The sequence below is a fragment of the Martes martes genome (genome assembly GCF_963455335.1).
Source record: "Martes martes genome assembly, chromosome: 15".
NCBI classification, from domain to species: domain Eukaryota; kingdom Metazoa; phylum Chordata; class Mammalia; order Carnivora; family Mustelidae; genus Martes; species Martes martes.
Window position 1 is genome coordinate 39,024,475 of NC_137903.1, and position 14,913 is coordinate 39,039,387.

General features: G+C 37.0%; 1 protein-coding gene across 1 annotated transcript in view; it reads left to right on the forward strand.

Annotated features, from left to right (window-relative positions):
- The window catches only part of DNAH14 (dynein axonemal heavy chain 14), a gene marked incomplete at both ends in the record, with an annotated part of 406,864 nt that overhangs the window by 263,473 nt on the left and 128,478 nt on the right, over window positions 1-14,913 (forward strand). Inside the window, one exon of the mRNA XM_080824495.1 lies at window positions 12,698-12,927. Within this exon, the coding sequence (XP_080680621.1) occupies window positions 12,698-12,927 (230 nt within the window). The remainder of the gene's footprint in view (window positions 1-12,697; window positions 12,928-14,913) is intronic.

Here is a 14,913-nt window from a genome sequence, read left to right on the forward strand (position 1 = left end):
GTAGAGTTTCTTTTTAGAGTGATGAGAACATTCTAAAATTATAGTGGTGATGTCTGCACAACTCTGATTATACCAAAAACCACTGAATTGTGCCTTTTTAAAGGGGGAATTCTATATTATATGAATTGTATCTCAGTCTATTATTTACAAAGATGGACAGACATAAAATGGCTGGAATAAAGGGTAGAAATAAGATACATAATGTAAATATAAATGAGAAAAAAGCCAACCTGTCATTTAGATATTAGCCCAAATTTTATTTTAGTGTGAAAATTTTCTTAAGCAGTAAAAAGATTAAGACCTACTGAGAACATATTAGAGATCTATTTTCCAGATTATGATACATACACACACACACGAAGGGAGGTAGGGAGAGAGGGGAATATATAAACAAGAATATATATATATTATATATAATATATATAATATATAAATAAATGTGTATTATGTATATATAAATATATATAAATATATTTAATATATAAGTAAATATGTATACATAAGAATATATATACACATATATATGTATATATACACACACATATATGTATATATATACACATATATATGTATATATGTGTGTGTGTGTGTGTGTGTGTGTGTGTATATATATATACACACACACAAGAAGAAATAAGTGTTAAATAAGCAAATCAGTAATCACAGATAATTTAGCAACCCCTCTTGGGAGACCTTCCAGGTAGCACACAGAATTCTTACATCCTACTGCTGAAGGGAAATGAAAGCTCCAGGCCAGGACTTGGCAACCAGAGTGGCCATGCTTTAGAGAATATTAAATGACCAACTCTGACAGGGTGGAGGCATCAGAGCAAACATCACCCCAAATCCTGAACCCCCCCAGAGTCAGTAGTCCAAACCATGTGCCGGTGGCTCTGGAGACCAGAGCTGACATAGAGGTGACCATTACTCAGCTAGTCTCACTGGAGGGTCTAACATAGCCCTTACCACCAGAAACGGGAAGAATTCAGCCAAGCTAGTGTGGGGGAGGCAGAGATGATTCTCAGAGTTATTAAGGGTAATTAAGATAAGTTATTAGTAGAATAAGATGTTAAGATACGTTATTGTAGATAGTAAGATATTAGCATCTAAGATATTAGATAGGATTAGATATTAGATAGATAGTATTAATTATTAGATTGGATATTAGAAAGTAAGATGTAAGGTAGTATGTAATATAAGGTATTAGATAGTAATATATTAAGCTAAGTTATTAATAGAATGTACCATCCCTATGGGCAAAATATATGAGCAGCCAACTAGATACCATCAGCTTGTATCATGAGAAGAAGTCAAAGACAAGTGATGAGGAGGTTGAAGGTAGCTTCCTCAATAATAAGTCATGATCCCCTGCTCATTTCCAAACCCCAGCCAGCTTTTAGGTTCAGAACCCATTGGATAAAGAGGAGGCTGGGACCTTCTGCAATATCATGGAAAGTATTTCTTTTTTTTTTTTTTTTAAGATTTTATTTATTCTTAGACAGAGATCACAAGTAGGCAGAGAGGCAGGCAGAGAGAGAGAGGCGGAAGCAGGCTCCCTGCTGAGCAGAGAGCCCGATGCGGGGCTCGATCCCGGGGCTCGATCCGAGGACCCTGGGATCATGACCTGAACCAAAGGCAGAAGCTTTAACCCACTGAGCCACTCAGGCGCCCCATGGAAGGTATTTCTAAAAATAATTACACTGTTCCTTCTCCAAAGGGAACTGCAGCCATTTACTTGAGCAACTTACACTAGGGAAAGAGGAATACTCTTTTAGAGTATTTTTAGAACTGTTGGACACAGGGTCTGAGTGATACTGATATCCAGAAAGCCAAGGCATCTTCATGTTCCCCTTCCATTAGAGTGGGGCCTGTGAAGGCCAGGCAATAAATGGAACAGGGAATCTTGACCAGGGTTCAGTTTACTGAACTGGGAATTAAGAATTCCACTGGGAATTAAGAATTTAATTTTTTAATGCTCTTGTATAAGTTTTAAAATCTTAATTTCCAACTGTTTATTGCTGGTACATAGAAATACAATTGATGTTTTATACTGATAAAGACATGAGTACTGTATTACCAATCAGTGTGCATTTTATTTCTTGTATTTGTCTTATTATACTGCATAGGACCTCCAATACCAAGTTCATAGATGTTTTGAGAGCAGACATACCATTTTCCCCCCAATCTGAAGGAGAAAGCATATATTTTGTACCATTTCAGTATCATTTTTGCCATAGGATTCTTTCCTAGACATCCTTTATCAAGTTGATGAAGTTTATAACTATTTGTAGTTTGCTAAGAGATTTTCTTTATCATGGATAGTGGGGCATTTTTTGTTTAGTTTTTTGGTTTTGGTTTTTTTTTTTTTTAGTTTTTTCTGCACATACTGAGATTATTAAATTTCTTAAATAATCAAAGCATTTTCTAATTTCTTTTGTGATTTATTCTTTGTGGTTGTTTAGGAACGTGGAGTTCCCTTCCAAATATTTAGGTACTTTCTGGATATCTTTTTGTTATTGTTATTAATTTCTAGTTTAATTTTTCCTGTTATAAAATATACTTTGCCTAATTTTAGTGCTTTATATTTATTGAGATTTGCGTGATACCCAGAAGTTATCTATCTAGGTGAATGTTCCTGTACTCTTGAAAACAAGAAGTATTCTTCCTTTTTTGGATGAAATGCTCTGTAGGTATCAACTTAGTCTAGTTGATAGTTTTGTTCAAATTTTCTGAATCTTTTCTGATTCTCTTGTTACACATTCTATCAGTTAAGGAGTATTAAAATCTCCTTGGGGTGCCTGGGTGGCTCAGTGGGCGGGCAACTGCCTTCGGCTCGGGTCATGATCCTGGAGTCCTGACATCAAGTCCCACATCGGGCTCCCTGCTCGGTGGGGGGTCTGCTTCTCCCTCTGACCCTCCCCTTCTCGTGCTCTCTCTCTCTCTCTCTCATTCTCTCTCTCAAATAAATAAATAAAATCTTTAAAAAAAAAAATCTCCCAACTACAATTGTGATTTGTCTCTGTATCCTTTCAGTTTTGTAAGTTTTCCTTTTGTGTAAGTTGAAGCTGTTATTAGGTGCATACATTTATACTTATTATCCCTCCTTGGTGCATTGAATCCTTAGTTAATTGTTTATCTCTGGTAATTACCCCTTCTCTAAAATCTACTTTGCTTGACATGAACACAGTTACTTCTGCTTCTTTATGACATCTGCTGTACTGCTTTCCATCCTTTCCCTTCTGACCTGTCTCCGTTTTTGCATTTGAAGTGCCTTTCCCATTGACAGACTATGTTTGGTTGTCACTTCTTTATCATCTGATGGTCTCCGGCTTTCAGGTGGAGCATTTGGACCATTTATTTAATATGTAAGGTTATACATTACATAACATATATGTAAATATAAGAGCACTTTGAGAAATTAACAAAACTTATTCAACAGTACAAAAAATAACCAAACATAACTTCTAAAATAATGCACGTAGTCACTGATTGGAAAACTGAGCGAAAGGGCTAATACTGACTTAGTTTTATCTAATGCTGAAAAGGGAATGAGCAAACCAGGATATAAAAAAGATGGCACAAGACAGGGAAGATTGAGACAGAGAAATTCTCACATACATTTGTTTGAAGTTCCAGAAAAGTCATGAGGAGAAGGCTATATGCAAAAAGTAAATGGGTGAGAATTTTCCAGAACTGGTAAAATACAGGTATTCTCAGCACAGAAGGTGAAACAAGTCTCAAGCCAGACCAATAAAATGAAGCACCCACCTACATTTACCGTCATGAAACTACCAAGCACCAAAGAATACATTTGAAAAGTAGAGAAAAAGGAGAGATTACTTATTAAGGAATCCTAACTAGATTGACAAGAGACTTTCAACAACAAAAATGGAAGCCAGAAAACAATGTATAATAGGCTGAGAAAAAAGTAACTATTAATTCAGAAGTGGTAGCTAGCTAGCCTTCCATTTTAAAATGATGATAAAAGAAAGATCCCTTGGATTTTCAGACAAAAGATTTGAGAGTTCACCACAACAGACCGTGACTAAAGGAACTTCTACAGTGTGCACTTCAGGTAGAAGGAAAATGACCTCAGAAGGAGTATCTGAACTCAAAGAAAAAAACAGGAAAAACAGATGATTTAGACAAGATAAATGACAAAAGTGGCACAACAGATCAATAAGAATAAACATTTTAGTAAATTGTGTTGGATCAAGTAATTATCTGTAGTTTTAAAAAAGAGCTTATTACCTCACATTACACATAAAAATAAAATCAGTCTCAGGTAGATTAAAGCGACAAATTGAAGAAAAGTGACACTGGAGAACTTTTTAGAAGGAAGTAGAATGTGTTCATGATACTGAATCGATGATGGACTTCTAACATACGAAATTTCAGGAAAAGATTGGTGTATTTTTCTATTAAGACTATATGTTTCTCAGGGCACCTGGGTGGCTCAGTGGGTTAAGCCTCTGCCTTCGGCTTAGGTCATGATCTCAGGGTCCTGGGATCGAGCCCCACATCGGGCTCTCTGCTCAGCAGGGAGCTTGCTTCCTCCTCTCTCTGCCTGCCTCTTGCCTACTTGTGATCTCTCTCTATCAAATAAATAAACAAAATCTTAAAAAAAAAAAAAGACTAGATGTTTCTCAAGCATCAAAAGCTTGAAAGACAAGCCCCAGTTTATAACATATATAACCAACAAAATACTACTATCCAGGATGCAGGAAGCATATGAATTAAAAGCTACATGTATCAACATGCCTGATGCTTCACAAACCTAATGAGTAAAATAAGGCAAACTGTTAACATGCATACATTTGACGCCATTTATATAAATTTTAAAAATCATATAAAGTGAAACTGTGTGTTTTAGGGACCCATACTACTGCAATTATTTTCATTGCTCATGACAATAATAAACAACAAATTCAGCCGCTAGCAGTATCTGCAGGAAACAGCAGGAATGTGAACTGAGAGCTGCAGTCAGAGGTCTGCAGACATACAGTAATGCTTCGTAGCTTAACCCAGAGGGAGTGTTCAAAACACTCACCGGTCAGTTTTTATACTCTTTATGTACTGTGACTATTGCACGATAAGTATTTTTTATGAAATGTATAACTCATACTATGAAGGTAAAACAGATCAACAACAACAACAAAACAGTGATCAAAATAATGAAATTTGAGAAAAGGGGGAAACAGAAAGCATGTTTAAACACTGAAAATAAAATGACTAATCCCAAATATATCACTGCTTGCAATGAAGACAAAGATTCTCAAATTTGAATTTTCAACCCTAGTGTAAAAGACACACTTAAATCATAATAAGATGTAAAATGAAGTAATAGGGGTACCTGGGAGGCTCAGTCGGTTAAGCCTTTACCTGTGGCTCAGGTCATGATCCCAGGGTTCTGGGATCGAGCCCTGCATCAGGCTCCCTGCTCGGTGGGAAGTCTGCTTCTTCCTCTCCCTATGCTCCTCTCCCCACTCATTCTCTCTCTCTGTCTCAAATAAATAAATAAAATATTTATTAAAGAAAAAGTAATGGAAAAGATGTGCAAGAAAAGATGTGCACATATGTGTTATAAGTATGTGTTCATCTATATATGGGTTGGCAATAGTAACAGGACACAAAAGGAGTTGTACGCTAAAAATGCTGAAGGGACAAAGTAAGGGTATTGTGTGTTGGTGATTGTAACTGTCCAGTAAGAAAGTACACAATTATGAACATTTATGCAATTAACAACATGGCCACAAAATAGTAAATCAAAAACTGACAGAATTGCAGGAAATTGTGAAATCTGCAATCACAGTAAAAGAATTTTTTTGATGAATTGACATTTATTGTCCAGTTTTACTGACAAATAATGACATCCAACAGTGAATAAGTTTAAGGCATACAGCATGATGGTTTGATTTACATCTATTGTGAAATGATTACTAGGTTCAGTTAATATCCATCTTCTCATATAGATACAATAAAAATAAAAACAAAAAAAATTAGCTTTTTTTTTAAAGATTGTATTTATTTACTTGATAGAGCGAGCACACCAGTAGGGGGAAAAGCAGGGTCCTCACTGAGAAAGGAGCCCGATGCGGGACTCAGTCCCAGGACTTCACCTGAGCTGAAGGCAGGCAGTCAACCAACTAAGCCACCCATGTGCCCCTAAACTTGCTTTTTTTCCCATAAAGTTTTATTCTCATAGTTTTCCTTCTTTTACCATTTCAACAGATTTGTTTTCTATTGTCTTTTCAGATTTTAATTGTATTTTCCCAATTTTTAAAAAAGGGGCTTAAAATTGGACAAATAAAACGTGAAAGAACCAACAGTATTTTAAACAAAAAGTCATAAAAATTATAACCATCCTCATTAGTTTAGTTTTATGTAACTAGTTGTTATTGATGTTGATCTTTTGATGTCAGCTTTATGAATTTATACGTTTTTTTTTTTTATCAGAGTTCTGTAAATTCTTACTCAGTTCAGTAGTATGATCTTAGCTATCAGAACCCTGTCCTCAGTAGTCTTTCCTGAGCGTTCCTGGAACATGAAGCATTAGAGGACAACAACTGTCCATAAGTGACAAAAGACTTAAAAACAGCTGTGGTTAAAGATCTGATAAGAGTTCATTCTAATGCAGTTGACAAGGAAATTTAATTATTTTTGTGATATCTTTTGAAAAAATAAATGACAACATTATACCAAGACACCAAATTTCTAGGAATGTCATATAATTTTTAGAATATTTACATTAATAATATATATATATATATTATATATAATATATAATATATTTATACTAAAGAAAATTTAGTATCATTTTTATTTGATAATGCTTTCTGTGTAATTTAATATATCAAATAAGTCTAATTAGTTGAATATCTCTCTTTTATAGGGAGAGATAGCAAATGCTTTGAGATGGTCCAGGGACCCTCTTGAAAAATCTCAAAGTTATGTCAAGGTCAAAAAAACATTTTTAGGTTGATTTGGGGATGTTTATCAGAAATTTCACAAAGTTGTTTTTTGTGTGTGTGGCAAGCATAGAATGCTTTTTTTAAACATTTCTTTTCAGTGTTCAGGATTCATTGTTTATGCACCATACCAGTTCTCCATGCAATACGTGCCCTCCATAATACCCACCACCAGGTTCACCCAACCTCCCATCCCCCCTCCCCTCCAAAACCTTCAGTTTGTTTCTCAGAGTCCTCAGTCTCTCATGGTTCATCTCCCCCTCCAGTTTCCCCCAACTCACTTCTCTCCATCTCCCCATGTCCTCTGTGTTATTCCTTATGCTCCACATATAAGTGAAACCATATGATAATTTATTCTCTCTGCTTGACTTATTTCACTCAGCATAATCTCTTCCAGTCCTTTCCATATTGATGCAAAAGTTGAGTATTCGTCCTTCCTGATGGCTGAGTAATATTCCATTGTGTATATGGGCTGCATCTTCTTTATCCATTTGTCTGTTGAAGGGCATCTTGGCTCTTTCCATATTTTGGCTATTGTGGACATTGCTGCTGTGAACATTGGAGTACATATGGCCCTTCTTTTCACTACATCTGTATCTTTGGGGTAAATACCCAATAGTGCAATTGCAGGGTCTAGGGAAGCTCTATTTTTAATTTCTTAAGCAATCTCCACCCTGTTTTCCAAAGTGGCTGTACCTACTTGCATTCCTTGATTAAAGAGGATCATATCATTGTGAAACATTATTTAGTTACTAATTTAACCAAAGTGACAAAGACTTGAGGCAAATATAACAAGTTACATAACTGTAAAAAACTTAGCTCTTATACTAGAGAAGACTCTGTTTTCTTAACTAATCAAAGACCTGATAAAGACAACATGAATCTCAGATATCTATTTTGGCAAAACAGCATTGTTTTCTAGGCAGATTACTTAAAAGGTCAAGAAAAACCTCATATAGTCTCAGAAAACTTTGTCCTTTTAGCAGATGAAAGAAAATTAAACTTTAGTTTCACATATGCTCATTCGTGATATTAAAGCTTATTTTTCTTTAAGCCAATTAAATAGAGATCTTTTATAATTCATTTTGACAATATTGTCTAGATACAGGAAAATGTTATCCATACATGGTATATATATCCATACACATACATAAACATACAATTAGACACAAAGAGAGACCCTATACCTCTAAGAGTAAAATTTATCCATGAATCCTGTACAACAACATAAAACTCACTAGTTTATAAATAACAGTTGAGTTCCAATTGTGTCTGTGGCAGATGGAACAAGTGGCTGGAAGGATGGGTCGGGGGGTGTATGAAAGCCACCTGGGTCACAGGAGTCTTCTTACAACTACTAAAATTTCTGATAAATAAAACTTAAATAAAATTCTTAAGAAAATGTTTAACCTTACAGATAATGAGAAGAACATTTATTTGAAAGTAGCATAAAATTTTCATCTAATAAGCAAAGAGATTTTCGAATGGAGAAAACACATCAATAGTTAGAATGTATTAACATATAAACTTACAGAAGCTATTCGAGGTAAAAATTGATTCAGCCTTTCTTGGACAGCCATCTGCCAGTGTATGTCAAAAATATCCATGCTGGGGTGCCTGGGTGGCTCAGTGGGTTAAGTCTCTGCCTTCAGCTCAGGTCATGATCTCAGGGTCCTAAGATTGAGCCCCACATCAGGACCTCTGCTCAGCAGGGAGCCTGCTTCCCCTCTCTCTCTGCCTGCTTGTGATCTCTCTCTGTCAAATAAATAAATAAAATCTTTTTTTAAAAATCCATGTATTCTGCCCTAGAATTTCTTATTCTAGGAATTCATTAAAAATAAATAATCACAGAAGTGTACAGATTTATGCACAATGAGCTTTCTTCTATAGCAACATTATTTATTATGAAACAGCAAAAATCTGAATTCCATCAATAGAAAAATGGCTTCATAAACCATGGTGCAACAATGTCATGTTTCAATGGAAGGACATGAAAACAGACTTAAAAAGCAGGATGAGCACTGAAAAGAAATTTTAAAAAATAAATTTAAAAAACTGTGTTAGAAAGTGGCTGAAATAAATAAATATGTGTTGCTTTATCAAAAAAAAAAAAGCAGGATGAGAAGCCAACTCTCTTTAAATCTTGATTTGGGCTTAAATTTTAGAGTATTGTATTTAAATATTACATATTTATATAAAGGACCATAATGAAATGCAGCCATATTTATTCGTTAACCTATGTATGGTAGAATTATAGAATGATAGGTTCCACAAGAAGCCTGTATTATTTTAATATAAAGAAAATAAACATTAAAAACGAGAAAATAAGCTAAAAGGAAGAGTGAGTAATCCCTCACTCTCTCTGTTCCTCTGCTGTGTGCTTGACCTGGACAAAACAGATGGGCGACGGGTGGGAGGGAGATGGATACAACCGGCCTGAAGTGCACCTGTTTGGTGTTTGTTTTAGTGAATCCATTATTTGAAAGTATATAGTGTTTCTAATCCTTCACATCATTAAGACCCATTTACTATTTAATTCACAATGTACACCACTTTGGACGTAGTTACCTGAATGTCCTCAAGCTTTCATGTTGGAACAAAGTTACAGAAAAGTTGCTAGAAGAGAATGAAGAAAAAATTATGTCGGTTTATGCTTCAAATAAGTCAAAAACCACTTTGGACAATGCAGGTACGTTCTCTGCTTCTCTTAGGAAAGTAGCTCCCACTTGGGTCTGATAAGGTAGCTACATGATAATGTGTGAAAAAAAAGTTGTTCTGTGATGATTCACAAATGAAACAGTGTTGAAGGTTAAACCTCACTAAGTTACCAGGTAAATTTGGGGTCTGTTGTTCACTCTAGAAAAAAAAAAAAACTCTTTCCTTTTTTAAGGTGAAGATTTGAAGGACATTTCAACTGAGGAGAAAAGTTCTTCACATTCAAAAGTTTCTGTCAAATTCAAGAGTACAAAAAAGAGGTCAGTTACGTTCATTCAACAGACATGTTTAAATACGGACCAGGTGCTGGACCCTTATGCAAGCGCAGGATTACCCGTCAGTAAACCAGGACCTCTGTGACTTAGAATATCAAAATCCAGTTAAATTTACCTTATTGCAGCTTACATAGAGCCTTTGTGTATCTAATGCGAGTTCGCCAGATTTTGATGCTACGTTAGATGGATGATATGAATTCATCTGTGCAGACTCTGTACATACTTGAGAAAGGAACGAAACTGACATGAATTTATTTCATGAATCTGTCATTTATGAGCTGAGAAATGTTGAGCCAGTTGCTAAATATTTTCAAGCTTTGGTTTGCTCGTTTATAAAACTAGAAGAATAATGTAGTGTGCTGCACATCTAGAATAGTGCCTGGTACAGAGTATAGCTGTAGAAAATATTGGTGCTACATGTCCGCCATTTTACAAAATGGACAGGAGAGTCACCACTGAGGCCTCCCTGTATTCCATTACAAGGCCCTGACACACCCACATCACATTTTCTTTTGAATGACAGAACATGCAAATACAGTTTTAAGTCTGCCTGTCAACTCCACCTTCGATTCCCCCTTTTGTCTGCATCTTCACTGTCCCCATCCTGCCCAAACCTTCACTGTTTCCTGCCTTTCCTGTTGCAAGAGCCTCCCAGTTGGTTTTCCCAGTTCTTCTAGTCCATTCTCAACACAACAGCTATACATTATTTTAACTTTTTATTGAACAGTGAGTAGCCATAAAAGACCATTGGTAAGGTAGGTGCAAGATACAAACAATATACAAACATTCCTATACACACCACACAGTTCTAGAAAAAACGTATAATTTATCTCTGAAGTCCCCTGTGTACCTATCTAGATCTTCTGTCGTCCCATCACCTGAGATAACTACCAACCTAGATTTTGTGTTTATCGATACATTTCTGAACAATATATTTTTCACCTTTGCATGTTTTTAAACTTTAATGGAATCACTGTGCTCTTGGCTGACTTACAGTGTTTTGCTCAGGGTTCCTATGATTACTTCATTGTGCAGGTAGGGATTCTTCATTTCTCTGCTGTCTATTTACTAGTCCATTGTATAAATATGTCACAACTTACTGACCTGTTGATGGACATATATTGTTTTCAGTTTTTGTTATGACACATTCTACTGTGGTTAATATGCTTGTACATGTCTCCTGGTATTTATATGCACGTTTGATTTTTTTTAAGACTTTTAAAAATTTATTTATTTGAGAGGGAGAGAGAGAAAGGAGCACAAACAGGGGGAGGAGCAGAGGGAGAGGGAGAAGCAGGCTCCTGCTGAGAAGGGAGCTCGACGTGGGACTCAATCCCAGGACCCTGGGATGATGACCTGAGCCGAAGGCAGGCGCTTAACCATCTGAGCCACCCAGGCACTTCACAGACATTCAATTAAAAAAAAACAAACACTACAATAAATAAATACATAAATAATCTTTCTTTTTTTATAGGCATTTCATGCCTTCCCATTAGACTCAGAATGGAAGGACAGAAGCCGTGTGGAGCGTGGGAGCCCTAGCTGCCTCTGCACCAACTCCAGCTTCTTGTGTCAGTTCCTCAGACCAGCTTGATCCTTTGGCTTCTGGGTCCTGCTACATGTGCTCTCCCCAGAGGCTGTCCCTCCTCCCATGGGCTGATGCAGCCCCTTGACCACCGCTGTGCACGTCATGTGTAACTGTCTCCCTTACACATGTCGTGGCTTAGCATTCCCGTTCTTACCCTGGAGAGAAGGGGTCACATTCGCTTGGTCCAGGGCAGCTGATACACAGTAGGAATTCGTGAATATTTGTTGAATGAACTATCACATCTGACTAGAAATTTTAAGTAGAACTGAATACGTGCATTGGACATTGATGATTGCCAATAAGTTTCAGGTTGATGATACATTTTTAAGATTTTCATAATTTATGAGTAATTTTATGATGATACTATATCCTGAACTATTTTAAATGCCTTGAAATCAAGCCCAAACCTCTCGTTCAGTCCCTCACCATCAGCCCTGTCACTGCAGAATCTCAGGGTCCACAGACCACGGTGACCTTGTTGGCCCAGACTGGATGAGACTTTCCCCAGACTCACAGAGCCTGGCTTCAGCCGCATGGAACTAAATCAGCCTCCACAGCCTGGCTGAGAGCGATACAGAGTGAAGGACTAGGACCAGGATTATGTTTTTGTACATAAAATGGAGAATTACCAGATCCTCTCCCAAAAGATAGGTAAACTCGTGACTAATAAACTGACCTCATAAATAAAAGTGAATCATTTGCACTAAATAAATGAAATAAAGGTGGACTACAGATCTCCCACACAAACGGTACCTTAAAAATAGTAGCAGTGTGTAATTTACATGACATCAACAAAAATTGTACATTACTATTAAAACATACATGATAACACCTAACTGTTCTATAATTTTTAGTAATGAAACTTTGATATGATATCAAAATCGCTGAACTTCCTTCTAAAACTTCAACTTTCTTGGGGTGCCTGGATGGCTCAGTGGGTTAAGCCTCTGCCTTCAGCTCAGGTCGTGATCTTGGGGACCTGGGATCAAGACCTGCACTGGGCTCTCTGCTCAGCGGGAAGCCTGCTTCCCCCTCTCTCTCTGCCTGCCTCTCTACCTACTCATCTCTCTCTCTCTGCCAAATAAATAAAAATCTTAAAAAAAATAAAAATAAAATTTTAACTCTCACCCTCCCACATGTGTCTGCCCCAGAGCTGAAAATACATGGTATCTGGAGAAGAATCCTCATAAGTTAAAAATTATGCTTCAGAAGCTCTTCGTGTTTGCATTTACTTGGGCCTTCGGAGGAACTTTAAAGCGTGAGGATGAACACGAAGATGACCAGGTGCCGTATTTGAGCCATGAGCCTGGTTCCCCTGCCATGGTGACCTACGATTTTGACAAGCTTGTGCATGAGCTGTTTGAGAGCAATCCACACATAGGTACGTTCTGGGGGCAGCAGTCCTAATTATGTTTGCTTCGGAATATTAGTGTGGGGACATTTAGGCGGTCAGCTCTGTCCACCACTCAGTCTGACTCCTGATCGCAGCTCAGGTCTTGATCTCACAGGTGTGAGTTCAAGCCCCATATTGGGCTCCTTGCTGGGCAAGGGGCCTACTTTAAAAAAAAAAATACAGATACTTTGTCAGAGCCAACATAAATCTCTGGATAAAATAAATTTTAAAAGAGGGATGCCTGGGTGGGCTCAGTTTGTTAAGGGTCCGACTCTTGATTTTAGCTCAGGTCAAGATCCCAAGGTTGTGAGAGGGATTCTCTCTCTCCCTTTGCTCCTCCTCGCCCTTAAAAAATTAGTTGGAAACTCTTTATGGATGGCCTCGAATTAAAGGCCCATCTTTTAAAGTGTGAGGTTAAAGGTAAAAGCACACTCTAGTCCCGTATTCCAGCAAAAGAGGCTGAAGTAAATTCGACTCCTGGTTGATTGTTGTTCTAAGGGAGCTGTCACACAAGTAAGGCAGAAGAACAGATGAAACCTTGAAACTCTTGACCTTGGCCTAGCTGAGCCCACTGGCCGTCTAGCTGGATCTGTTTTATACATATCCTCGTGCACCAGGAATTTCTGTAGATTATAGTTTCATTTACTTCTTAAAGACTAATATTGTAAAAATTATTTTATGAAGTCTTAGATTTCTTTATTATGCATGTTTTTTGAGTCAGTTCTAACAAATGGAATCTGTCGTAATTTTCTGAAATGGTAAGCCTTCCCAATTAGCAGTCACCAATTAAAGGAACTTGGAATAGATGAAGAGATCCTTGGTGCAGGTACCAAAAAGACAAAATAGTGAACCATGAATGTTTTTAGAAGAACTTTGTTAAAGATAAGAGTCAAAAAATATTTACCAAAAGTATAGATTTGACCAGTTTGTGTGATGTAACTCTTAAAGTATCCTTTTGAAATTATTTGTAAACCTTCTATTTAAGGTATCTTTGACCACAAAGTTTTGTTATTTCCTATGGAAATTAACTTTTTTTAAAAAAGATTTTATTTATTTGAGAGGGAGCATGAGTAGGGGGGAGGGGCAGAGGGAGAGGGGGAAGCAGACTCCCCGCTGAGAAGGGAGCCCAATGCAGGGCTCGATCCCAGAACTCTGGGATCATGACCTGAACTGGAGGCAGATGCTTCACCCAATGAGCTACCCAGGCTTCCAGAAATTAACTTTTTTTTAAAAAGAATTTATTCATTTATTTGACAGATCACAAGTAGGCAGAGAGGCAGGCAGAGAGTAGAGGGGGAAGCAGACTCCCCGTTGAGCAGAGAGCCTGATGTGGGGCTCGATCTCAGGACCCTGAGATCATGACCCGAGCCGAAGGCAGAAGCTCAACCCACTGAGCTACCCAGGTGCCCCGAAATTAACTTTTAATATCAAAATGCACTGCACGTTATTTGTTGTTGACTTAGTGAATCAACTGGATGTTGCTAATTCCTAAGATAAATAAACTGCCCTGATTTATTTGTCCGGCAGAAAATACCTCAAATTCTATTATTTCTTCTCCATGTGAACCTAAAGACAACTCAATAAATTATACCGTATGTTAGAAGGTTTATCTTAAAACAATATGGAATTTTGTTTTGTCATCTGAAGTATGTGTAGAAAAGCTAGTTTGGGACGGGTGTAGGAATGAAAGGAGGGGCGTGTGGCAGCAGTTGTAAAAAGTACAAAACCATCAGAATGGAAATGAGAAAAAAAGGGAGTCCCGAAACCTCCCACTTGTAGTCACTCTGTGAACAAAATTGTAAAACACAAAACAATTAATACTAAGAAAGTATACCAGTAAAATCACCTATCATAATATTAACATATTAACATAACATCAACATTTCTGTTACAGGTCTTTGTTAGGGTATAATAATTTCATCTGGAATGAATTAATATTTATTAATATGTTAGGGTTCTTTTTTGAAAGATAAA